Consider the following 25,169-nt stretch of genomic DNA (forward strand, 5'->3'; position numbering starts at 1 on the left):
TACGAGCAGAGTGCTTGTAAATAGCGGCACTTCCTGAGCACTTGCTCTGTTCCGGGATGGAGCTGAACACTAGTTGTCCCGGTCTAGCCCTCCCAGTTGGTTTGGAAGGCAGGTACATTTGTTCCTGTTTCTCAGCCAAGGACTGGAGGCCCGACAGTTTACTGGCCTGGGCCGGGCCTGTCGTGGGGCAGCCGTTCAGACTGCCCGCCGCCAGGCTTCCAGTCCCCGCCCGCTGCGCTTCCCGCCGACGGAGACTCCCGGGCCGGCCCCGCCCCCCCCGCTGCAGTTCCGCCCCCGGCATGGCCCCGCCCCCAGGCGGAGCCGGCGCCCGGAGCTGTAGCGGGAGAGCAGGCAGCTGGACCCCATCGCGGGAGGAGGCGGCAGAGGTACCGGCGGGAGAGGGGGGAGCGGAGGCACCGCGGTCGGGCGGAACAGGGAAGAAAGTGGCCTGGCCTGGGCCCGGGTGGTGTGTGGGTGGGAGGGGTCCTCGCCGCGTTAGCCGTCTGCTCGCTCCCAACCTCCCGTTGGGCTTCAATCTCAAGTCAGCACGTCCAGTCCCCTGCCTCTGGCCGGTGCTGCCCCCTACCTCCTTTGCGGGACGGCCTGGCCCGCCCGGTGTGCGGGTGAGCGGATGCGGTGCCTCCCGACTCCTCTCAGCGGCACTGGCGACTGCCCTTCTGCCTGTCGGCTGTGTGCTCCCCTTATTCTGGGTCTCCCCTTCTCCCTGGGCGGCCTCCAACCCAGCCTTTGCACACCGCCCCCTGGTCCCGGGCCTGGCCTGGGAGGAAACATCTGTCGCGCCCCCTGGCAGCAGAAACGGGGTCATGACCTCCAGATGTGCTGGGAAGCGTCCAGCGCCTCCTCCTGGGGCAGCCAGGCCTTCCGGATCTGTGGGAGCGGGCCGGCCCCCTCCTCCCCAGTGACACAGGCCGTGAGGAATGTCCCGGCCTCAATGGACCCTGTGTGAAGCTGCTGGGTGGGGGGCAGAGCCCAAGAACATCCCCCAAGGCAGGCCAGAGCCCGGCACTGGGCCAGAGCAAGAGGCAGCCCATGGGCTGTGCACGCACAGATACACAGAGCTCAACCCACACGGAGCAGGGGTCTGCGCAGACCCCTCCCCTCATGTCCCCTGTCACCCCCATCACACACACTTCACACACACCACAGCCGAGGCCCTGGAGCTTGGCACATGGAGCCAGGGCCTGCCTCTGACACCACACACTTAACACAAGGCCAGCTTCGCTGGCTTCACCTTCCTTTTGGTCTTCCAGCAGTGTTGGGAGGGGACAGGGATGGTTAACCCCATTTTAGAGGTGAGAGAACAGAGACTCAGGGTCAGTGTCACGAACTTGTCCTAGGAGAAACCAAGGGAGGAGGCACTCTGAGCCTTACTTGGTCCTGGAGCTTTAGCTGAGGGGTGCAGAGCCTCTGCCTCCATCCCCTCCTAGCCCAGCCCTACACAGTGTCACTGGATGATGCACAAAGACTCACCAGCAGGTGCCTGCACCCCTAGTGGGTCACCCACATCCCTGTCCCAGCCACCCACTCCATCCTGGGTTCACCTGAGGGTGACTCCCCCTCACGTTCTCATACCACCCTTTGCTTGTATTCTTTGTAATTTTGAGTCTTTGGGCCCAGCCCCTCATACCACCCTTTGCACCTTCCCCTGGTCTCGACACATTTTTCTCACTTAAGCAGGTCCCTGGGGCCTTGGGTGTCTCACTCTTACATCCTGTGAGACCTCGAGCCTTAGCCCAACCCCCCACCTGCCCCACACCTACGCACACAGTGTTAGGAGTGGGGGGGTACAGCACTGTTTAGGCCCTGGAGATTGGCAGGCCCAGGTTCAAATCCTAGCTGATATGGAATTGCTTCAGTCAAGAGCATCCCCTTATCTGGACCTCAGTTTGTTTGTCATATGGGGTTCAGATTCTCCTCTCAGCATCAGTGAGGCCAGGTAGGCAGAAGTCCCCATGGGTCCCAGTTCCAGCAAAGGGGCCTGGTCAGCATGACTCCCTCCCGTACCCGCCCCAGGTATGGCTACAGAGGCCTGCAAGAGGGTGAGCCCAGGCCTGTCCTTCAGGTTAGGTTGACTTAGGTCCCATGACTGAGCTAATGTGATCCCAGCACCTTCCTCAGGATGTGGGGCCGGGCAGGGGGCTGGGCCCAGAGTTGGGGCCACTTCCCGTGCTGAAGGACGTGCTCTTGCTGTTCCTGCTGCCCCGCCAGTGCCCCCTGGGAACCCCTGTGTCCTTGAGGTACTGAGGCCATGAGGGCCAGGGCATTGAGATCCAGCCTCTGGGTGCTCAGCTCCTCTGGGATCCTGGAGGAAGTGGGAGGAGCAGGGAGGAAGGTCTCTGGGGACAGGACGTCCTCCCTTTGTCAAGTGGACAGGACCCAGACACCAGTAGCCCCATGGGTTTTCCGTCGGAGCGGAGACAAATCATCTGTCCGGTTGGGCCAGGTCTTGGTGGGGACTCTCACTCTGGGCCCAGACCAAAGCCAAAGTGTGTGAGTGGGGACTGGGGAGCCCTGGCAGTCCCAGGGCCGCCCAGGCTCCAAGACCCTCAGGGCCAAGGCCCCGACAGCCCTGCCCAGCACTAAGCTGGAGGAGGGGGCTGGAAACTTCAGCCCCAGGCAGACGAGGAAGTGGCCAGGAAAGCGGAAGCGGCTTTGATGGTCGTGGAGGGGGCCGGAAGTCAACCCGCATGGTGGACCAGGCTGGGGGCCCGGGTTCCTGTTTTCTCCCCAGGCTCCTCTAAGCAGACCCCTCCTCCCTCAGGGCAGGAACCGGCCTGCCGGCTGGGCACCAGCCACCCGTGCCTGCCAATGCGGCCCGGCACCCGGAGAGCCAAGTCCCCAGGTCCGAGGCACGCCCATGTGGGCCGGCGGCGTGGGGAGTCCTCGGCGGGGCCCAGCCCCTGAGCCCACCGATGACCTCTTCGCCCGCAAGCTGCGCCAGCCGGCGCGGCCCCCGCTGACGCCACATACCTTCGAGCCCAGGCCAGCCCGCGGCCCGCTCCTGCGCAGCGGCAGCGATGCGGGCGAGGCCCGGCCCCCGACACCGGCCAGCCCTCGCGCCCGCGCCCACAGCCACGAGGAGACCGGCCGCCCTGCCGCGCCCCCCGCCCGCTTCTTCTCCGACCCGCTGGCGCTGCTGGGGCTGCCGGTAGAGGAGCCGGAGCCCGAGTTCCCGCCCGTGCCCGAGCCCCGCTGGTTCGCCCACTATGACGTGCAGAGCCTGCTCTTTGACTGGGCTCCGAGGCCCCGGGGGACGGGGGGCCACGCAGAGGCGGGCTCTGGGACCCCCGCCTCGTCTCAGGACCAGACTGCCCGCTCCGACCTGCTGCTTGAGGCGCCTGGCTTCGTGAGTGAGCTCGGGGGTGAGGGCGAGCTGGGACTGGGTGGACTGGTGTCTCCATCTGTGCCCCCCTCACTGCCCAACGCGGCCGTGTCCGTCCTGGAGGAGCCACAGAACCGAACCTCGGCCTACAACCTGGAGCATGCAGACCTGGGCGCTGGCTACTACCGCAAGTACTTCTACGGCAAAGGTGAGGGGAGGGCCGCTGGGGAGGGGCCAAGGTCCCTGTCACCTGTGGTGAGCTGTCCTTTCCCTGTCAAGTCCCTGGCCACATGAAGGGTCAGGCTCTGTCTCTGGGCCGAGGCTGCCCAGCTTTAACCACCTCCCTAAGACCAAGCCCAGCCTCCACCCAGCCAGGCATGCTCCACTGCCCCCATCTGGTTCATCCTTCTGCTCCTCCCGGCTGGGGAGAGATTTCCTATGGGCATTTCTGTGAGGTGAAAACTGAACCCCTGCACCCGGGAACCTTGTTCTCATCAGTGCCCACAAGGGAGGGCCCCAGACACCCTGGGGAAGAATATGGGCATGGTGGGCGAGGCCATGCAGGATCTAGGTTTTGGAGCAGGCAGGCATGGCCCCCCTGGGTCTGGGGCAAGATATATCATCGGTGAGGCTGCAGAAGGGGTGAGGCCTAGGGCCAAGTGTATAGGTGCCGACAGGAGTCAGGATCTGGGTTGGTAGAACGTGGGCAGGGCTGACGAGGGGACTGGACTTAATCTAGGATCTGAACTAGTGTTGTGGTGGGACCTGGAGCGGGGACTTTGGTGGACGTGGTCGAGCGAGGGTGGGACTGCTCAGGGGGCGGATCTGGTCATCCACCGCCTGCTTCCCCCAGAACACCAGAACTTCTTCGGACTGGACGAGGTGCTGGGCCCGGTGGCAGTGAGCCTGCGGCGGGAGGAGAAGGAGAGCAGCGGAGGGGGCACTCTGCACAGCTACCGCATCATCGTGCGGACCACGCAGGTAGGCCGAGGTCATGGGAATTAGACCGTAGATTGCCTTCTGAACGGCCTGCACGTATCCTGAGCGCCCCTATATCGCCTCCTTAGCTCCGGACCCTCCGCGGCACCATCTCGGAGGACGCGCTGCCGCCAGGGCCCCCGAGAGGCCTGTCCCCAAGGAAGCTTCTAGAGCACGTGGCATCGCGGCTGAGCCCGACCTGCCTGCGCCTGGGCTCAGCTTCACCGAAGGTGCCCCGCACGCTGCTTACGCTGGACGAGCAAGTGGTAAGTGGGTGGGACAGCCCTGCCCTACAGCTAGACCTGGCCTGAACCCAGCCTGCCCAGCTCCTAGCCACCTAGCCTTGACCCTGATCCTGGGCTGGACGGGGACCCCAGGAGAGCTGCCTTTTCAAAAGGAGGGCATCAGAGGTCATCTGGAGCCTTGCCTCTCAAAGTAAGGTCTGTAGACCAGCAACGTCAGTATCATCTGGGAGCTTGTTAGAAATGCAGATTCTCGGGCTCCACCCCAGACCTACTGAATCTCAGAGCCCACACTTTAAGAAGATCCCAAGGTAATTCCTATGTGCATTTCAGCTGAGGAGCGCTGATCTGACTGCCACGCCCTCTTCCTGCAAGTCCCTCTCCTTCCCTGTCAGTTTTCCCTGCAACGCCCTGCTTGGTCTCCTGCCAGTCTGGGGTGCTCACTCCTTCCTGGGGCTGCCCATTCCACTGTGGGACCACTCAAGCCCGCTGAAGGTCCTTCCCTACCCTGTGCTGAAAGCTGCCTATTGGCCCCGATTCTCCTCCTCTGTCATTCAGTCTGTTAGTCATTCAACAAACATTTCCTCATACCTCGGTACCAGGCCCCAGACTGGATGCTGGAGACCTGTCTAGACCAGATGCTGTCCTTGAGTAGCTCACAGACAGGTGTGGGAGAGAGACTGCAGAGAATCATGGATAATGATGGAGCAGGATAACAGGGACAGGGCAATGTTGAGAGCTCTATGGGGCACCAAGGTAGGGCTGACAGCCCTTCCTTGGTTCAGCATCACGGAGGAAATGCAAGAGCCCAAACCAGGAAGAGCAGGCATTTTCTGGACAGAAGGAACAACTTGGGTGAAGCTTAGAGACTAAAAACTGTCACGTCGGGGTCCTGTGGGCAGTTCAGCATGACTGGAGTAGGACTTGGGGGGAAGGGGTGGGAAAGGCTGGCCTTTGGTCCTCAGGGCACTGTGGAGCTGTGGAAGATCTGAGAGGTTGAGCAGCCCTCTGGCTGCAGTGTGGGGGCTAGACTGGAGGCCAGGCTGAAGTCTGTCGCAGTGATCCCAGCCAGACGATGGCAGAGGTGAAGAGGAGGTGACAGTCCAGGGACAGAGTGGATAGCCTTCGTGGCCGACTGGAACGGTGGGGGTGTTGTGAGATTGCCCTGCTTCTCGGCCGCTGGGAGCAGTAGTTTATGGAGGCAGGGACCCTGGAGGACGATTGGTGTGGGGGGGGAGTCATAGTGAGGAGGTGAGGTGCCAGGGGCTGGAAGGACATCTGGGCAGCTGGAGCTCGGGAGAGGGGTCTGGGCTGGAGGCAGAGTTGGGGGTATCATTCCATGGAGATGGCTGCTGTGGCCACTGAAGGTGAAGAGCGTGGGTGGGGAAGAGGCCCAGACATGAGAGGGTGAGGTCCCTGGGGTCTCAGGCAGAGTGAAGTTCCAGTTGTCCCAAGTGCCAACTAAGGTGAGAGGGTGCCAGGATGAGGCCGTGCCCGTGGCCGTAAGAGGGGCTTGGGGTTTAGGAGCTGGGGTGGAAGTGGGGCTGTAGTGTGAGGAGGGACGAAATGAAAGTGGGGACTCTGGGTGTAGACGCGCTTAGCAGGAAGACGGGAGGCCAGAGCTGGAGGGGCCCTGGGCTTGTCTGCGTGGTGGCAGAGCGCCCTGAGCTGTGCACAGTTAACCCCAGATGCAAAGGAGCCACAGGAGCCGGGGGCAGAGAGTAAGCAGAGGTGGTGCAGGGCTCCAGGCCTCCAGAGGCTGGGCTCAGGGTGCCTGGCATTTGAGGGAGGGGAGGACAGGCTGGCCTTGAGATAAGGAGGATGACAATGTGGCCATTAGTTGGGATCCAGCGCACTCTGTGCAGGGTCCTTTCCGTGAATCACGTCTTCTATGGTCATATGACAACCAGCCCCCTCCCGGTTCCTTCTCACCTTGATCTCCTCTGCCCTCCTGAGCGCTGGGAGCAGGAGAGACAGAACCCGCTTGATAAGCGAGGACACAGAAGTGGCTTAGCGAGGGCAGGGCTCAGGCCACACACGGAGGCAGTTCTGCCCCCAGGCCAGTGTCCCGGTCCATTCCCCAAGGCCCAGGGGTGCTGCTGGGCGACTGAGGCCTGTGCCTTCTGCCTGTGCCCTCCCCCGCAGCTGAGCTTCCAGCGCAAGGTGGGCATCCTGTACTGCCGGGCGGGCCAGGGCTCGGAGGAGGAGATGTACAACAACCAGGACGCGGGACCCTCCTTCATGCAATTCCTCACCCTGCTGGGCGACGTGGTGCGGCTCAAAGGCTTTGAGAGCTACAGGGCCCAGCTGGACACCAAAAGTGAGGCCCAGGGGGCCCGGGGTGGGGGCAGACCCATGCTGAGGGGCAGGCTGCCTTGGTGAAAACCAGCTGCCTGCTCACTTTCTGTCCCATCTTGTCCTGGGTCTGGGGCCGGGGGTGGAGAGTTCTTTGGGTAGGCTGAGGACGGGGGTCTGGGGCTGCAAAGGCCAAGCCATGGCTGGGAGGAGGGGCTGGGACTATCCCCCAAGGCCCCGGTGCCCTACTGCCTGAGCTGGGTCAAGGGGGTTTGTAGGCACCACCCTCGCCATCAAACACACATATTCCACCAGCCCAGACCCTGCCTCCCTGGTTGGAAAGGTCCCAGGGTCCCTGGAAGGTGTTTTTATCCAGCACCTCCTGCCTGCCTTCCACTCTCTCAGCTGCTCCACACATGCTGGTGCCTGGGCCAACATCTGTCTTCTCCTGGGACATCCGCCCCCGACTCCCTGTTAGCAGGCCATTTCTCATTTCTGTCTTCATTCTATCTCAGCATCCCCCCATCCCAATCCCAGGCTGGAGGCTGGATTCTGTGGGGGGAGGGGAAGGGGAGCAGCCAAGGCTGAGGCCCTTGGAGCTCATGGCCTGGACCTTGGCTGGTGGCGGAAAGGGGTTGTCCACCTGCTGGCTGGGGGTACAGAGGCTCCAGACTGCAAGCAGGATGGCAGGTTCAAGCCGTCCAGATTTCCCTTGCTCTCCCTCGGTGTCCCCAATTAACTGGCCACAGCGGATTCCACGGGCACGCACTCCCTCTACACCACGTACCAGGACCATGAGATCATGTTCCACGTGTCCACGATGCTGCCTTACACCCCCAATAACCAGCAGCAGGTGTGAGGGGGCCCTGGGGATGGGGGCTGGCTATGGGCTTCTGGGGACCATGGAGGGGTGCTTTGTGGGTGGCAGTGTTTGAACCTTGGTCTGAACTCTGCTGACCCCTAACTACTCTCCAGGCTAGTGTCCCTCCCCAAAGACAAACACCCCAGGCCTTCACCAGGGGCAGGTGGGGGGGGCCACTGGTGCCCAGGCTCTTAGGTCTCACTCACATCCCCCACCTTCTAACCCCCAGCTCCTGCGGAAGCGCCACATTGGCAACAACATTGTGACCATCGTGTTCCAGGAACCCGGCAGCAAGCCCTTCTGCCCCACCACCATACGCTCGCACTTCCAGCACGTATTCCTAGTCGTGCGGGCCCACGCGCCCTGCACTCCGCACACCTCCTACAGGTGGGCGCCCGGACTTCCAGTTCTGCCAAGGGTAGGTCTTCCTGGGCCCTCCCTTTGCCCCTGACTACCGCCTCCTTCCCCACAGGGTGGCTGTGAGCCGCACCCAGGACACCCCGGCCTTTGGGCCAGCTCTGCCCCCTGGCGGAGGTCCCTTTGCGGCCAACGCCGACTTCCGGGCCCTCCTGTTGGCCAAGGCGCTCAATGGCGAGCAGGCGGCGGGCCACGCTCGCCAGTTCCACGCCATGGCCACGCGTACGCGCCAGCAGTATCTGCAGGACCTGGCCACCAACGAGGTGACCACCACGTCGCTGGACTCGGCTTCCCGTTTCGGCCTGCCTTCCCTGGGCGGGAGGCGGCGGGCGTCCCCCCGGGGCCCGGGCGCTGAGCTGCAGGCGGCAGGGGCGCTGGTGTGGGGCGTACGCGCGGCGCCCGGGGCGCGGGGCGCGACCGGAGCCGAGGAGGGCGGCCCTGACGGCGCAGAGGTGCCATGCCTGCTGGGCATCTCGGCCGAGGCGCTGGTGCTGGTGGCGCCGCGCGACGGCCGTGTAGTCTTCAACTGCGCCTGTCGCGACGTGCTGGCCTGGACCTTCTCCGAGCAGCAGCTCGACCTGTACCACGGCCGCGGGGAGGCGATCATGCTGCGGTTCGACGGGCCCCCCGGCCAAGCCGTTGGCGAGGTCGTGACGCGCCTGCAGGTGAGGCGCGGGAGTAAGGTTGGGTTGCAAGGTCCTTGCGCGCGCGCGCAGCGGGGAAGGAGCCTGCTTTGGAACCCCTCGTTCCCGCCGCCTCTCCTGCGAAAGGGGAAGTCGGGGTGGTGGGGCACACCGGGAGCCTCGCAGGGATGGAACTGGGGGTCCCCAGGCCCTCTTTTGCGGGGTGGGTGGCTAATACCCTCCTTGGGCGTGTGGAAGGGCCCATGTGACCTGGGACGGTCCCCGGGTCAGGCGCTGGGGCGGCCCCTCCTCCATTAGCCCCCCGCTCACTCCCCGCCCCGCCCCGCTCCGCCCCAGCTGGTGAGCCGCGGCTGCGAGACCCGCGAGCTGGCGCTGCCCCGCGACGGCCAAGGCCGCCTGGGCTTCGAGGTGGACGCCGAGGGCTTCGTCACGCACGTGGAGCGCTTCACGTTCGCGGAGACGACGGGGCTGCGGCCCGGGGCGCGCCTGCTGCGCGTGTGCGGCCAGACGCTGCCCAGTCTCGGCCCCGAGGCCGCTGCCCAGCTGCTGCGCTCGGCGCCCAAGGTCTGCGTCACCGTCCTGACCCCCGACGAGAGCGGCCGGCCCCGCAGGTCAGGACGTTGGGACGCAGGGAGGTGGGAGGACCGGGCAGCTGGCCACCGCCTAGCCCGTGCCTCCCGTGTGGCCATTCGCGACAGGAACCTCGCGGGGAGGCCTTTCCTTCTTGAGAGAATCCCGCGTCTCTTAATCTCTCTGAACTGCACTATCCTTATGGGTAGAATGAAGACTATTAAGCTCGCGTCTTCACCGCCCAAAAGATCCAAGAGCAGCCCCTGTTGTATTTCTCACAGACACCCAATACACACTATTGGTTACTTACTGCATTAAACCAGGGATATGCGGACTTTTTATGTAAAGAGCCAGAGAGTAAATATTTCAGGTTTTCTGGGCTATCTGGTCTCTGATGCAGCCACTCGGCTCCGTCACGGTAGCACAAGAGCATCCAGAGGTGACATTTAAATGATGAGTATGGCCTCGTGCATGAAAACTAGTTATGGACCCTGCAACGTGAATTTTATGTGACTTTCACATGTCATAAAATATTCTTTTTATTTCTTTCAACTGTTTAAGACTGTAAAAGCCAACCTTAGCTTTCAGTAGTACAAAAACAGGCACATCTGCTAAAAAAGAAAAGACAAAGGCAGAGGCCGGATTTGCCCCCAGGCAGTACTTTTTGGATCTCTACGCTAAGTGGTTTTCCCACGTTATTGAAATCCTCACAGCAAACCAGGAGATCAGTACTATTATCCCCATTTCACAGATGGAGAAACTGACATTCAGCGTGATTTGCTTAGGATTCACAAGGGCAGCACTGCGATTTGAACTGAGGTCTGGACAAATGGCCAGTAGCCAGGCAAATATTTTTCAGTGTTGTCAGAGAGTTTGGAGAGCTCTCCTCCTCCTGGAAGTGAGCCTCGGGCACAGCTGGGAGTGGGGCTGGTGATGCTGGTGTTCCTGCCTGACCTACTCCTTCCTCCCCCCAGGAGCTTTTCGGAGCTGTACGTGCTGTCTCTGCAGGAGCCCAGCCGGCGGGGGGCTCCCGGGCCAGTGCCGGATGAGGCCCCAGCAGTGGCCCTACTGGCCACCACGAAGCAGCTGCTGCAAGTGTGCCTGAACGATGGCAGCGGTCCTCCAGGGCCCGGGGACCTGGCCGAGGAGAGAACCGAGTTCCTGCACAGCCAGAACCCTCCATCGCCCTGCAGGTGCGCCCTCTCGGCCTGCCCTCTCCTCTGGCCCACGAGGCTGGACGGGAAGGCCTCTGCAAGCAGGGTCCACGGGTGGGGGCAGCTTGCAGTGCTGAGCCGTCCCTGCTCTCCCCAGCTCCCTGTCCGACGAGGCCCCCGTCCTGCCCGACACCACCCCGGACCTCCTCCTTGCCACCACAGCCAAGCCGGCAGCACCCGGTGCTGGCAGGGAGACACCCCCCACCCAGGTGAGCAGAAGCAACGCTCTGGAGCCCGACGAGCAGGGGTGGGCACCGTGGTGATGGTGGGCATCACTGCATCTATACCCACTTCTGCCCCCCAGGACGGGCCAGGCAGCCCCAGTGGCTGTGAGGACAGGGGTGACCCAGCCCCGGAACTGAGGGCCTCCTTCTTGCCACGAACCTTGTCTCTGAGGAACTCCATCAGCAAAAGTGAGTCTGGAGCAAGGTGGGGGTCTAGGAGCGGGGCAGGAGGAGGCCTGGCCTGTGCTTCCCTAGCTGAGCCTAGCTCCGGTGCCCACAGTCATGTCAGAGGCGGGCAGCGAGACCCTGGAAGATGAGTGGCAGTCCATCTCAGAGATCGCCTCCACCTGCAACACCATCCTGGAGTCGCTCTCCCGGGAGGGTGAGGCCACCAGGGCGCTGCGGGCGGAGCCAGGGTGGGGCTTTCTCCCTTTACCTCCCTGCCCAGACGGTCCCTCTGTCCCCACAGGGCCACCCATCCCAGAGAGCAGAGATGCCAAGGGAACTCCAAAATCTGACGCTGAGTAAGCCTCACATCCGATCTACCCCTTTACCCCATGCCCAGTGTTCGTGCCCACCCATTGGAGTGAAGCTCTGTCCCAGGGCTCTGCTGTGATGTACACCCAAGTCAGAAGACAGGGGTTGGGCCCCTCTCAGGCGGGTGGGTCTGGGAACCAGCCCATGGTGCCGCCCCCTGCCCTGGTCTCACTGAGTTCTGAATCCCATGTTCTCAGGCCAGAACCCGGGAGCCTGTCTGAGAAGGTCTCTCACCTGGAGTCCATGCTCAGGAAGCTGCAGGATGACCTGCAGAAGGTGACACGGTGGCTGCGGGTCATGGGGAGTCACACAGGGCTGCCCCAGGAGAGGGGCCAGGGGCTGGCCACGCTGACTCCCGCCTCGCTCCACCTCCCCCCAGGAGAAGGCAGACAGGGCGGCCCTGGAGGAGGAGGTGCGGAGCCTGCGACACAACAACCGGCGGCTGCAGGCCGAGTCCGAGAGCGCGGCCACCCGCCTGCTCCTGGCCTCCAAGCAGCTGGGCTCCCCCACCAGCGACCTGGCCTGAAGCTGTCGGGTCCAGCCTCAGCCTGGCTGCGGACCTGCTGAAACTGCCCGGTTGCTCGCTCGGGGCACCTGGGCCATACCAGGCCCTGGGCCCTCCTCAGGGACTATCCCTGCGCGAGGCGCATCTTAGCACTGCCCCCGCTCCCCGGCCCATTATTTGGTGGCATTTTGGTGGCGAAGTTGCCCCTCTACCCCATCCCCGTTTGTAAATATTCTGTGGAGAAAAGGGGACTTCAGGGAATAAAGAAGCCACCGTTATTTGTGTCCACACAGGTGTTCATGATGTGATGGGGGAAGGGGCTTTGCCCCCTCAGGCCCCGGCCAAGCTCCCGGGACAGTGGCTCAGGGTTGGGCTGGCACAAACTGAGGGGTTCTCTGAGGCTAGGCCACCCTTGGCTTCTGTCCCACAAACATTGGTTTGGTCTGTTGGGAAGCAGGTGGCCACACCCTGTACCTATTCTGCTTAATCGTTGGAGCCAGGCCCCTGCCCTAGAACCAGACCTGCGGGGCTGAGATCAGAGGCAGAGCCCCTCTGGGCAGGAGAGGAAAGGCGCTTAGGGGCCAAGGGGCACCTGCCCATGCCCTCTTTAAAGGCCCTGTCCCTAGTACAGGCCCTGCTGTCCTCTCTGTAGACACTGAGCCCCCAAGTCTGGCACTCCCTCAGTCACCTGGCCAGATCTGGCAGGCCCCAATTCCAGAGGTAGTAGCTTCTCTGCCTTAGTTGCCTGAGAGATGTTTCCATGTCCCAGAGGAAATCAGCCCTTGACCCACTTCTCTCCTCACCAGCCCATGACCCCTTGTTCCTCAGCAGGCTGGGCCCTTTCCTGTGAGTGGCATCAGCAGGTCCAAACTTGAATCGTGTCTAAACTGTTTTCTGGATCTGAGGCCCAGACAGGGCACTGACTTGCCCAGCATCACATGCCTAGTTCAGCCCTGCTGAGACTCAGGCCCTGGGGTCCATAAACTCAGGCTTTGGCAGGATGAGCTTGGCTCTGAGAAATAGAGCTTCAGGGGCTCAAGCTTCATGGAGGAGGTAATGTGAGGGCTGAGGGTTCTTTTGTTTTTTATTTATTTGTCTGCCCTGGGTCTTAGTTGAGGCACGCGGGATCTTCATTGTGGTGTGTGGGATCTTTAGTTGTGACATGCAGGATCTCGTTCCCTGACCAGGGATCGAACCCGGGCCCCCTGCATTGGGAACATGGAGTTTGAAACCACTGGACCACCAGTGAAGTCCTGGGGCTGAGTTTTAAAGGTTCAATGTGGGGACATTCGATCCCTGGTCAGGGAACTAAGATCCCATGTGCCACAAGGTGTGGCCAAAATGTAAAAATAAAATCAAGGCTCAGTGTCCTGTTCACCAGGTAGAGAAGGCAAAGGGATCCTGGGTAGAACCAGTCTGGGGGGCCTGTTGGACTGGAGTCAGCCTACGTAGGGACCCAGGGTCAAGGAGGCTGGAGCTGAATCAGAAAGGGCTGTGAATGGGTGCACTAGAGCTCCTGGACTAGCAGTTCCCAGCACTGTGTCCCAGCTTTCACCTGGTGGACTGTAGTGAGGAGCCCTCACAGTGCAGGATGGAAGGCTCTGGTGTGATAGATGTTCAAAGGGAGGGTGATGTGATTTGGGTGTCAGAGCCCTTCGGCTACAGGGAAGGCAAGGCCAGGGAGGAGGCTGTAGTAGCAGCCCCAGTGGAAGAGGTGGTGGTTGAAACTACGTGACAGCAGTGGAGATGGGGAGAACTGGGCACATTTGCCAGGACCCAGTGAGGAGGTGGACTCGAGTTGCTAGGGGAGAAGATGCAGAATCCACGGTGGTGACCAGGTTTCTGGCTGGAGCCCCTGAAGGATGGTAAGGCCATGGCTGAGATGGGGAGGGGGAAGGGCAGCCTGGGGCTGGCTGGGGTTCTTTGGAACACGGAGAGTTTGAGAGGCCTGAGGGATGTCAGTGTGAGATGTCCAGTGTGCTGGCGCACTGGAGAGAGAAGTCTGGGCTGGAGACAAGGATTTGGGACTGGTGAGCCATGAGCATGATGAGGTCACCCAGGGAGTGTGGGAAGGACCGTGAGAGGGCTTCTGGGGGTCACGGGTTGTCACTTCAGGACACTGGGAAAGCCAAGAGCGAGGCACAGCCTGGGCTGGAGGACCTGGGCTCGCTCATTCCCCTCTGGGTCTCAGGTTGGCCACACTGCGGGCAGCTCTGCCATCAGTTTCCTCTGGTTAGCCTTCTCACCCTGCCAGGTCCCTCCTGGCGCTCGCCCTCGCCCCATTTACAGCGCCGTTGCTCCATCAAGCCCCACCTCCCCAAGCACCGCCCACCCCCCCACCCCCCCTCCCCCGGCAGGTTCGCCGGGGTCCTGACCTGGCCACCATGCTCGGGTTCCGCCCCTCGCGCGTAAGTACAGCTTGGCCTGGTCCCAGAGTGGTCCACCTGCTTCAGACCCTGCCCCCCGACCAAGAGCCTGGAGCGAAGCACGATTCGCTCGATGCTTTCCGGTTCGCCAACATTCCGCCGCCAGCTGGCATCTTTCCTCGTAGACACCGTCCATCGGAGTCTGCACCCTGGGCCTACTGTGTTCCCAGGGGACTCGGTAGATTTGCAGCATGTCCCACTGAAACCCGGTTGCTCCTGCCTTCACCCTCCCGCAAAACCCTGCGACGCCACCGGCCTCAGGATGGGTTTTCCTGAAGCGCATTAGCCGGCGTCCCTATTGGAGACTGCTATCCTTGCGCATGCGCACTGGCGACGGCGGGCCCTAGCGGGCCACGGCCTCTGGCGACCCTGCTTTACTGCGCGTGCGTCGGGCCAAGCCGGAAGTACGTCCAGTTCTAGTCCCTCTGGAAGTCGATTTGTTTTTGTTGAGGACTCCTGGGCGCGCGCCGTGATGGAACGGCGGCTTCGGATTTAAGATTTCCTCGGTGCTCCCAGGGCAGGGTGTCAAAGCACAGACCTTTACCTGGCACCTCCCCTTCCCCAACACATGTAAACACTCCCTCATCCATTTAAGGGGTGAAATCCAAACCTCTTAGCCCCGCGTTCTTGATCTTTCACCGACTGACCCCATCGAAACTTTCAACGTCGTCTCTCTTACCCCGCTCACCTACAAACGCTGGCTAGTCCCTCTGCGAGATCCACCCTCCTCTGTTGATGTAAGACCTGAAGCTAGCGTGGCCTCTGTGAAACCCTTCCTGAAAATGCTCCATCCCCACAGCTGCTGGGCCCTACCGGGCTCTCACTAGGCTGGGACCTCCACCCACTTCCACCCACTCCCACCCCCTGGCTGACTGCTCTCATCCACCGGCTGGTATCCAGGGGTTTCCACAGGCATCCTCGGACTGCAGGCTCCCGGATGGCAACGTATTCATCCAACTCTGTATCACCAACGTCCAGCCTGAAATGACCAGCAAAGAGTGTGCTGTTTGCTGAAAGAAGGCAGATCTCTGGCCAGCTTGGCAATGAATTTATTAGTTCAGAGTAGAAAAAGCAATAGTCTATAAACGCTCTGATTCTTCACTAAAAACTGAGCCTTTTGACTGGAGAGCAGTCAGCCTGCTCTCCCTCTGACCCTCCAAACAACTCGCCCTACTACTAAGGCACTTGAGAAAAGGGGGAACAGAGCAGTCTGAGAGAGAACCTCCCTGGATCCTGGAGAAGGCCAGTGCTATCCCACCAGTTCCCTTCAACCACAGCCCAGCAAGGAAAGAGCTGGCAGAGCCCTCTGCAGGGTAGGAAGGCCAGCCTCTCAAATGCTGGTGGTTAGGCACAAAGAACGCCAGCACCACCCAGGGGCTGGTAACAGGGGCATTATTTTGGCTCAAGGTGTAAGTGAACCCACGATTTGAGGCAGACACTTGGTAATAAGGCTTTGTGGCCTCAAAGGCCATAGCTCCAGCCTGTCCCTCTCTCTAGGAGAGTACTAGAAGCTGGAGGGTGGGGTTGAGGGACCCCAGAATTCCCTATAGAGACTGGAGCTGAATATCAGGATAAGGGAAGGAAGAGTTTGAGTTTTCCCAGCTCTCCCCTTTCCAGAGAAGTTAATGCTTCTGCTTAAGCACCTCCAAAAAGAGAGAGATAGCTACTGCCAATAGAAGAATAAAATGCACCCCCCTCCCCAGAAAGACATCACCCAAAGAAGTAGGGGGCAGCTGGAGAACACCCCCCCCCCCCCCAGAATCCGTAAGTGCTTGCTTTGGGAGGGCTTGCAACCCAGTGCTCTGGGCAGGGCAGGGCAGGTCCCTGCCCTTTAGGAGCTGATCTGACTCAGAAGGGCTGAGAAGTCCATGTCTGCAATGGAGGAGAAGTCTTCATCCCCTGAGAGGAGGCCGTTGGTGAGGCCAGAGGCTCCCAGGGGAGTGGGAGCTGGGTCAGGGGGCCTCTGGGACCCTGTCACCAGACGAGTTATAGCCTCGGGGTACTCCATCAGCATGGGCTCAGCTGTATGGGGGGCCATGGGTACACCCTGGTTCAGCAGCTGCTGAAACTCAGAGTTGTCGACGGATGCCAGGTCTGTGAACACGGCTGGATCTGTGCTATTGCCGAGCAGGGCCCCCAGGTCTTCATCAGCATCAAACTGCAGCTGCAGCAGAGCCTCTGTCAGTGTCCCTTCCCCAGCCGGGTTAGTCTTGGGGGCAGGTGGGGTCACAGCCTGAGCAAGGCCTGGGGCTAGGACTGGGCCAGGGGCTGGGGCCTGGGCCAGGGCTGATGCCATGGCTGGCGCAGGGGCTGGGGCCTGGGCCAGGACTAGGGCAGGGGCCGGTGCCAAGGCCGAGGTCTGGCTTGGGATCTGCCCAGAAGGAAAGACCATGGGGGAGAACTCCTCAAAGTTGATGGTGCTGAGAGATGGTGTAAAGGGATAGGGCTGGGGAGCTGGAAAGAGAAACAGAGAGGCAGGGGTCACAGAAAGCCTCAGAGGCCCACCCCAGCCTCTGGACCCCAGCTGCTGTCAAGACTGCTTAGGATCAGTCCTTCTCTGTGCGGTCACGGCCAGCTCCCTAGCACCCTCCTCTTAATCGAATCTGACCTCGCCTGTAAGGTCCAGTTCTAGCCTCCACTCCTTGGAGCGTTCCCTGTCTACCCTAGCCCACAAAACTCTCACAGCCTTTCAGAGGAAGGGATGCTTTCAGAGCTGGCGAAGCCTCATCATACAGCTGAAAGACCAAGCACTGAGTGGGCCTGGACCCAAGCAACACCCAGTAAGCAGGGGGCCGTCATTCTTCTTTGAGCCACGTTTTGCTACTTTAGAGGTGATTTTTTTTGTTGCCCCACTTCAATGGAGAGCTGAGGGCAGAGACTGTGCATTTTTGAAACTTCTGTATCTCAAGGTCTCCAACGTGGGGTTTAACTGGCATAGGGGTTCTCATCCCCAAGAGGTTGCTGGTTCCTGGGCCACACCTCCAGAGCCTCTGATTCCACAGGTCTATTAGGGGCCCAGGAATCTGCATCTTCACTGCTTCCCTGATGGCTGTGACACAGGCAACTAGGCCTCAGGCCCTGAGAAACAGGAGCCCAACAGAGAGCAGCCTTCAGATGTCTGCTGCTGAGACTGACTGCTCATCTCCCTCCCAGAATGGGTCTAAACCACGCACTGAACAGATTTGAGCCTATAGTTCTGGTGGGGCAACCTTAAGGAAATCCTTACGTGGCTTGGGGACGGAAGTTGAGCTGCGGGAAGGCACAGCGATGCGCCGGGTCGGAGGCCGGTGGTCGGTGGGTCCTGTGAGGCGAAGCCTGGGTCAGTTCATGGCGCCCAAGGTCCTCCTTCCCCCGCCTTCTCTCTAATTCTCCCACTGCCCTTCTTACCATTGAAAGGGCTCTTTTTCATGATGCTTTTAAAGGTCTCATACGTCCTTTTGCGTTTCTCCTCAATCCGGTGACGATCATCTGGGAAAGTAATGGAGAAAAGCGGGTCTTACTCTCCCCAGCTGGACCCCCAAAGCTCTCAAAGGACCCTTGGGAGGTAGGTGATGGGACAAACTTCCCGAAGACCCTTTCTCCAAACCTTCTCAGCCAATGAGAAGAGCTGTGTGACTCTGTGACACTCAACAATTATAAGAACGGGGACTTCCCTGGTGGCGCAGTGGTTAAGAACCCGCCTGCCAATGCAGGGGACACGGGTTTGATCCCAGGTCCGGGAAGATCCCACGTGCTGCGGAGCAACTAAGTGCGTGCCCCACAACTACTGAGCCTGCACTCTAGAGCCCGTAAGCCACAACTACTGAACCCATGTGCCAGAACTACTGAAGCCAGCGTGCTGCCTAGAGCCTGTGCTCCGCAACAAGAGAAGCCACCACAGTGAGAAGCCCGCGCACCGCAATGAAGAGCAGCCCCGGGCTTCCCTGGTGGCGCAGTGGTTGAGTCCGCCTGCTGAGGCAGGGGACGCGGGTTCGTGCCCTGGTCCGGGAAGATCCCACACGGGAAGATCCCACGTGCCGTGGAGCGGCTGGGCCCATGAGCCATGGCCACTGAGGCTGCGCGTCTGGAGCCTGTGCTCCGCAACGGGAGAGACCACAACAGTGAGAGGCCTGCGTACCACAAAAAAAAAAGCAAAAAAAAAGAGTAGCCCCTGCTCGCTGCAACTAGAGAAAGCCCGCACGCAGCAACGAAGACCCAACGCCGCCAAAACAAAACAAAACAATTTTAAGAATGCCATGGCTTTGTGAGAAGACCTCTGTTAGCTCAATCTGCCCTCTGAAGGCCACACAGGTACTCCCAAGTCAGGGGCACAGCTGACATCCCTGTTCCCCTCCAGCCTTGATCAGGCCTGGCACTGTGCCCTCTGCTCTCTGGGGCAGCCCAGGCATGACAGACCAGCTTAAGACTTCAACAGACTCTTAATCTTCTCTCTGATAGTTTCAGAGTTCAGTCTGGAGCTTTCAGAACTTTCTAACTACTGCTGCACTTGGATAACCCCAAAGGACTCGACGCCAACAGTCCAAAGCCAACCTCATCATCTCACCTCAAACACCTGGTTCTGGTTCTTTCCCCTTCTGTGTTCCCTCCCTACCTCTCTGCCCTGTCCCCAAACCTTGGACACATCCTCAGCATCTTCCTCTTTCTCATTCCCTACCATTCAGCCCCTAGACACATATTTACCAAGCACCTACTGCGTGCCAGCCTCCGTTTGAGCCACTGGGATATGGCCCTGAGTAAGCAGACAAGGTTCCTGCTCCCAAAGTTGACATCCTGATGACAGGGGCGAAGACACAACCACATACAAGTGATAGCAGCTCTGAGGGAGAGGCACAGGGTGATGTAACACCACCAGAAGATCAAGGAATCTAGTTTAAAGGTGTCCAGGGAAGCACTGGTGTGAGCCCATCGCGTGAAGATCTGGGCGCCGAGCATTCCAAGCAGAGGCAACAGCTAGAACACTGGTCCTGAGGGGGACTGGGCTTGCTGTGTGTTGTACGCAAAGGGCCCGTGGGGCTGAGAGTCTCCGAGGAGGCCAGCAGTAGGTGAGATCATCTCGCTTTGCACTCCCTCTGCAAGGTTCATATGGCACCTCCTCTCCCAGGATGACCAAAACATCTTCCAAAATGGCCTCCCCACCCCGAGTCTCCCCATCTCAGATCCTCTGCACGCTGCTGCCAAAGCGAGCTTCCAGATCTGCTCATGTCACTTCTCTGCTCAGAAACCTTTGGTGGCTCCCCACTGCCTTAGGATGCAACCGTGGATGAATGCCTAGAGTCTAACCTTCAAGGCCCTTCTGGGGCTTCCCTGGCAATCCAGTGGTTAAGACTCTGCACCTCCACTGCAGGGGGCGAGGGTTTGATCCCTGGTTGGGAACTAAGATCCCACATGCCATGTGGCACAGCCAAAAACAAAACAAAACAAACAAAGAAAATCAGCCCTCCTGCCGGGGCCTGCTCACCGCCCACATCAGCTCCCACCTCGAAGCTGTCCCCAGACGTGCTGTGCCGGGCACCCTCCAACACCCGTGCCCTTCCAGATGCTGCGCCACCTGCCTAGAAAATGCACTTCTGGGTCTTTCTCCAACTCAAATGGCAACTCCTCCACGCAGCCGGCTCCAGCTCCCACGGTATTTTGCACACACCTCCATTTCGCACGTTACTCTGTAACTTAAGGCTCTGTTTTGCATGTGTGTCCTCCTCATGTGCCTGAGCTTCCAAAGAGCAGGGCACATATCTTATTCATTTTTGTATTCAGATTACCTGCCCTGGCACCAAGTGGACACTCAGTGATTATGTGTGGAATGAACTGATGGCCGTTTTGGGGGTTGTTTTCTAGACTCTATTAGACAGTTCCCAGGGCAGGAAACACTCTCAGGCTGGATGACGGACTTTGAATAAAGGATCACTCCGGCTATTCCTATTTGATCAGATACCCGAAAGCCTTGACCAAACCATGGCTGTGTGGTAGTGATAAGAGAGATCCGGTGTGGCAACAGGACCCTGGAGCCAGATGGCTTGGGTTCAAATGAGGTCTGGGTCTGCCGACTCACTGAGTATGTGACCTCAGGCAGGTTAGATGCTTACTCCCACCTCAAAAGGTTCATTAGAGAATAAAATCAGGTAATTCGCTGATATGCCTGGAATAGGGCCATGCCTGTAATAAGAGCTCAGTAAGTCTTGGGTATCGTTACTATTAAATGAGGCAAGAAAGATAATCTGATTACTCTGTAAATCCCCGCCCGACTCCAGCTTCTGACCCTCACCTACAGCTGCCACATCCAGGCCTGGCCTCACTCCCATTGGCTGGAGCCCAACAGCCCTGCTGCTACCCTCCCCAGCTGGGTACCTGTGTCTGGCAAGTACTGGAATTCCATGGGTTCGCTGAGCTCCCGATCGGAAGGCCGCCGCAGCTGCATGGAGACGCGCACGGGGGCCTGCAGGCTGGGGTCCGCGTAGGGGGGCGTCCGGAACACAATGGCCACTTGCCGGTGCACATCAGCTTGTGAAAAGGAGCCTCGGGCCTCCCAGCCTGGTCCCGTGAAATACACCTCGATATCCTCTGCCAGAGATGGGGTGGCTTCATGGGTCACCGTGCTCAGCTCACCCAGCCCGCCACCCCCTACAACTGCTGCTACTTATCTCTGGACATACATCGCCCTACTGTCCCCAAGGTGTTGGGGGAGTGTCTACACCAGTTCCCTGACACTCACCCCATGTCTGCTCAGCCCTGCCCTTCACCTGCTGATCCAAAGAGCACAGCCCTCCTCCCAGGTATGTACCTTTCTGCACCTTGTCACACAGCAGGAAGATCTCATCCCCCCCAAGGCAGCTCCCAGAGTTCCGATTCACTCGGCAGATCTTGAGCTCGGCAGTGTTGGGGGCGCCTGAGGGTGTGGGAATAAGGAAGGAAGCCCTGAACCACCGGAGGTCTCCTGGGCTGACCTGCAGGAAATGCAAGGCTCCTGCCCAGCCCAGAGCCAAGGCTGTCCAGAGCTTGCTGACTGTACCTCTGCAGCCAAGGTCCGACCATTCCCACTGGCTCCTCACCTCAACCAATTTAGCAACTGTTTACCTACTAGCACCTACTCTGTCCCCAGCTCTGTTCTAGGCCTGAAGCATATAACCACGCACAAAACCTAAACGTCTCTGCCCTCACGGAGCTCACAGTCCAATGTGAACCAAGGGGATCACAACTCCTCTTTCTCCACCTGACCCAAGTAATCTTCAAGGCCCATTCATACCCACCCTGGCAATGAACCCTTCCCTCCTGACCCCCCGGTTCATCCTGGTTTCCGGGCCTCGGGGCTCCAAAGGCCTTTTATTTTCACTCATCCTGCTGGCTACTTAATTAAAGACTGCAGTTGATCTACGTCGGCCCAATTCATCTGTGAACTTCCTGTGAGCTTTCATCATTGAATTATTACTCTCTAACATTATCTCATTTCTGGGAGTTCATTTCCTGGAGTCATCAGTACAGTTCTGGGCATACCACCCTCTCATCACGTATTGGAAATGCCCGTCTCCCATCTGACTCCCTGCCAGCCTGGAAGCTGCACCTCGAGGGCAGCTCTGGGTCTTCTTTGCCTCATCTCTCCAGCCAGCACAGTTCTGGGCACAGAGGAGATGACGAATCTGCTGGATGACCGGATGAAGCCAGAGCAACTTTTGCAGGCCCCCGTGCCCGCCCCCACTTCCTCCTCACAGGTCCACCCCTCCTCCCTGCCTGCAGCTCCCTGGCCACTCACGGTTGTCAAAGATGGGATGAGAGAGGGCAGGCGACAGGCGTAGGGGCCTGCCTGCCGGGTCCCGCACTGTCACCTGGAAGCAGAGCCGGACAGCATTCAGGTCGTAGTCCCCACGCTGCTCTTCTACAGGAACTGCCAGAAAAAGAGATGGTCAGGTGAGCCTGGGCAGGGGATGGAGCGGGACGTGTGTGTGTGCAGGGGTGAGCTCTGGGTTGGGAGGGCTGTTTGAGGGCATGTGAAACGGTAGGAGCCCTAGAAGAGGAGGAAGAGAAGGTTCTAGACCCATCACTGACTCCACTTGTGACCCTGGATGCCACGTTCCCTATGTCCCCTCTCCGGGTCTCTTTCCCCAGTGGTAAACAGCAAGATTCCATCTGTACTGTGGGTCTTGGCCAGCGAGGGACAGATGAGGGGAAGGTGGCCTCAGCGGGCGACAGAGGCTGGAGGTGCTCCAGGCAGGCCCAGGCCTTTGCCGCCGCCGCCCTCACCTTGGAAGGGGTTGTTGTTGGTCTGGATGCGCTGACTGATGGCCTGCTCCAGGTCCCGCTTCTTTACACACTGGATCCCCAGGTTCTGGAAGCTGAGGCCCCCCCGGGCATCAGTCCCACTGTCTCCAGAAGAGCATGGGCCCTCCTGCCTTGCCCACTCTGCCCGTTCTCCCCCACCCACTCGCCAGGTGAGCACTTCGTGCTTAAGCCCCTTGAATGGTCCCCAACCATATGCCACCATGAAAGCCACTCCCTACTCTGGCTGACAAGGCCCTGTGCCCTGGCACCTGGCCCCAGCTGCAGTCCCTGCCGGCTCCCTACCCTCTGCCACAGGGGCTTCTTTCCCTTCTCCAAACACATGAAACTCATTCCCACTTCAAAGGCTTTTGCACCCGTTCATTCTGCTGGGCGTGTTCCTTCGGTGCTTCTCTGCTTTCCCACATTTAGGTCTTACCTGCGAGAGGCCCTTCTGACCTCCCAATCCAAAGGAATGAGACCGGCTCCTTCGCCTCCCCCACCTCGGGCTCTTCTTCCAAACTATTACTGCTTTATTTTCATCAATGAAATGCTGACTCCCTAACAGTATCTTGTTTAGTTATTTGTATATTTATTTATGGCCTGCCTCTGTCAACTAGTATGTAAGCTTCAGGGGAGACTGGTGGTTCAGTGGTTTTCTTTCTCGCTATGAGAGATGTGACACTGAGTGACTCGCCTTTCCAGCCACAGGGGTTAGGGGTTCAGAGGTGAGCAGGGACCCATTCCTTTTCCATGGAGCTCACAAGGAGCTCCTCTCCGCACGAGAGGAGACACAGACAATTTCAAGACAAAGGAATCTGCTTGCAGAGCTGGGGACAGAGCAAGGAGTGAGGAATTCTGCCCTCCCTCCAGAAAGGAGTAACACTGTAACAGCTACACAACTGCCCCGCCTCTCCGCCTTCCATCTCACCACCACCCCTGCCACCCATGACAAGCTCACCTGTGGATGCAGCGGTCCGGGCAGAGCTCAGCCTCATAGAAGCCATCCCGGCAGTCTTTCCCCACAAGCTCATGGGGGTGAGGCCGGTGAGGGGGGTCCTTGGTCACCAGGGAAATGCGGACTGTCCCTGGCCCCGTGTAACCATTGATCTGTCCAAAGTACAGAGAGAACCCTAGAGGCTCAGAAATTCCAGACTCACCTCCCAGACACAGACTGTGTGGGCCTGAACGCAAGTCCCTCCCATACTGACTCTATGTCCCCCACCCGGGCGCTGTGCTGACCTTGATGGTAGGGTGGGTCTTGGTGGTATCTGTGCTCCTCTCGCCTGGGATACTGCCTGCTGAGCGGCCCTCACACTTGTAGCGAAAGCGCATGCCCCGCTGCTTGGGCTGCTCGATGATCTCCACGTAGGGACCGGAGGCCTGGGCCGGCTCTGTGGGGGACACGCGGGCCAACCCCCATCAGATGGCTGACCCCATTGCCCCTGGCCCTGGGGAGCTCGTCCCAACCCACTGAGAAAGGATGGCCCACTTACCCGCGGGGAAGATGAGGGGGAAGAGGTCTGAAATGAGAAGGAGACAAGGGTCAGCACAAGCCCACATCCTGTCCTCACCAGGGAAGGTCTGCTTCCCCACAGCGAGGAGATGGAGCCAGGCCCCTTCCCAGGGACACGGAGTCGGGGCCTGACACCTGGAGCCTGCAGGGAAACTAAGGGGCAGGAGTAAAGGAGCCAGAAGCACCTGTTTCCTGAGGGAAGCCGGGTATGGGGGCCTCCCTCCACCAGGGGAAACTGAGTCAGGGTCTTTTCTATTTTCATAAGTTAAACCAAGGGAGGGCACCCTCACCCCCCATCCCGAGAGGAAACAGTCAGATACATTCCCCCCTAACGAGGAAACTAAGTCGGAACTGCCCCCCCGGACCCCGGGGGGAAACCGAGTCAACGCTCCCCCCACACCCCACACCCAGAGGGGAAACTGAGTCAGACCCCCGAACGCCCAACCCCGCCCCGCGCCACCATCCGGCCGGCCGCTCCCTGCGCAGCGCCCATCGGCGCAGGAAGGGTCGGAAGGCGACGCAGGGGCTCCCGCCGCGGTCCCGGCGGCCCCAGCGCCGCCATCCCGCGGGGTCAGAGGTCGCCCTCACCGTCCATGGCCGGGGTCCCGGGGGCGGGGCCGGGGTCGCAGCTGGGCCCGCGGCGCGCTCTACAGCAGAGCCATTCGCCAGAGGCGGAAATGCGCTGCGCGTGCCCGCCCGCCGCGTCACTGCCGGGAATCCGACCGCGCTTGCGCGCTGGGTCGCCGCCGCCGCCGCCGCCGCCGCCCCCGCCGCCCCTGGCGAGGGTAAGGGGCGAGTGAGCGCCACGCGGAGGCCCGGAAGGCCGTGCGTGCCGGCGCTGTTGTGGACCGGGAGCCAGTGCGCGCTGCGCGGGGCACCGAGAGGCTGCTTGCTTGGGGGCCGCTCCCGGGGCTGGCGGGGCGGCTCGGCTCGTCCCCGAGTTCGGGCCCCGCCTGGAGGGCGGGGCCGGCGATTACTCACAATGTTTTTAGGGGATTTCGGGGCCCCCTTCCTCCGATCCGAGGAGTTTGGTGATGTCACCCCGAGCCGGGTCTGGAGCAAAGCCAGGGCTGCCGGGCTTCGACCGCCCGCCTTGCGCAGGGAAGGTCTCGGGCCTGCTTTGCCCTCAAAGGCCAGGTGGCTGAACTC

General features: G+C 60.3%; 2 protein-coding genes across 4 annotated transcripts; one reads left to right on the forward strand and one right to left on the reverse strand.

Annotated features, from left to right (window-relative positions):
• Positions 1–296: 296 nt before the first annotated feature.
• On the forward strand, positions 297–12,119 carry SIPA1 (signal-induced proliferation-associated 1). Of its 2 annotated transcripts, none has more exons than XM_032640445.1 (16): positions 297–386; positions 2,783–3,551; positions 4,197–4,324; positions 4,411–4,587; positions 6,709–6,883; positions 7,608–7,711; positions 7,950–8,107; positions 8,193–8,802; positions 9,118–9,392; positions 10,326–10,544; positions 10,663–10,774; positions 10,870–10,978; positions 11,070–11,171; positions 11,238–11,313; positions 11,524–11,602; positions 11,706–12,119. In XM_032640445.1, exons 1-16 carry the CDS (start codon positions 300–302, stop codon positions 11,850–11,852), a joined length of 3,327 nt encoding a protein of 1,108 aa, XP_032496336.1. In that variant the 5' UTR covers positions 297–299; the 3' UTR covers positions 11,853–12,119. The 2 variants fall into 2 exon arrangements, with proteins under 2 accessions (XP_032496336.1, XP_032496337.1); XM_032640446.1 differs by having other exon boundaries at positions 11,259–11,313.
• A 2,116-nt stretch (positions 12,120–14,235) lies between these two features.
• Positions 14,236–24,931, reverse strand: RELA (RELA proto-oncogene, NF-kB subunit). Of its 2 annotated transcripts, none has more exons than XM_032640870.1 (11): positions 24,609–24,931; positions 24,001–24,027; positions 23,747–23,898; positions 23,466–23,614; positions 22,490–22,581; positions 22,002–22,133; positions 21,036–21,140; positions 20,603–20,815; positions 17,645–17,725; positions 17,484–17,558; positions 14,236–15,236 (listed from the first exon to the last, which is right to left on the reverse strand). In XM_032640870.1, exons 1-11 carry the CDS (start codon positions 24,613–24,615, stop codon positions 15,136–15,138), a joined length of 1,134 nt encoding a protein of 377 aa, XP_032496761.1. In that variant the 5' UTR covers positions 24,616–24,931; the 3' UTR covers positions 14,236–15,135. The 2 variants fall into 2 exon arrangements, with proteins under 2 accessions (XP_032496761.1, XP_032496760.1); XM_032640869.1 differs by lacking the exon at positions 14,236–15,236 and adding an exon at positions 15,285–16,711 and having other exon boundaries at positions 24,609–24,926.
• Between the last annotated feature and the right edge of the window lie 238 nt (positions 24,932–25,169).

The sequence above is a fragment of the Phocoena sinus genome, chromosome 8 (genome assembly GCF_008692025.1).
Source record: "Phocoena sinus isolate mPhoSin1 chromosome 8, mPhoSin1.pri, whole genome shotgun sequence".
Taxonomy (NCBI): Eukaryota; Metazoa; Chordata; class Mammalia; order Artiodactyla; family Phocoenidae; genus Phocoena; species Phocoena sinus.

What these genes read in the sequence shown, in the direction of transcription:
- SIPA1 (XM_032640445.1), top strand. Translation starts at nt 300, where the DNA reads ATGGCCCCGCCCCCAGGCGGAGCCGGCGCCCGGAGCTGTAGCGGGAGA. An exon ending in ACTCCGCACACCTCCTACAG is followed by an intron (nt 8,108 to 8,192) that starts GTGGGCGCCCGG and finishes CCTTCCCCACAG; the next exon opens with GGTGGCTGTGAGCCGCACCC. An exon ending in GGGAGACACCCCCCACCCAG is followed by an intron (nt 10,775 to 10,869) that starts GTGAGCAGAAGC and finishes TCTGCCCCCCAG; the next exon opens with GACGGGCCAGGCAGCCCCAG.
- RELA (XM_032640869.1), bottom strand. An exon ending in CAACAACAACCCCTTCCAAG is followed by an intron (nt 22,134 to 22,489) that starts GTGAGGGCGGCG and finishes TTTTTCTGGCAG; the next exon opens with TTCCTGTAGAAGAGCAGCGT. An exon ending in TCATCCCATCTTTGACAACC is followed by an intron (nt 21,141 to 22,001) that starts GTGAGTGGCCAG and finishes CCACACCCTCAG; the next exon opens with GCGCCCCCAACACTGCCGAG.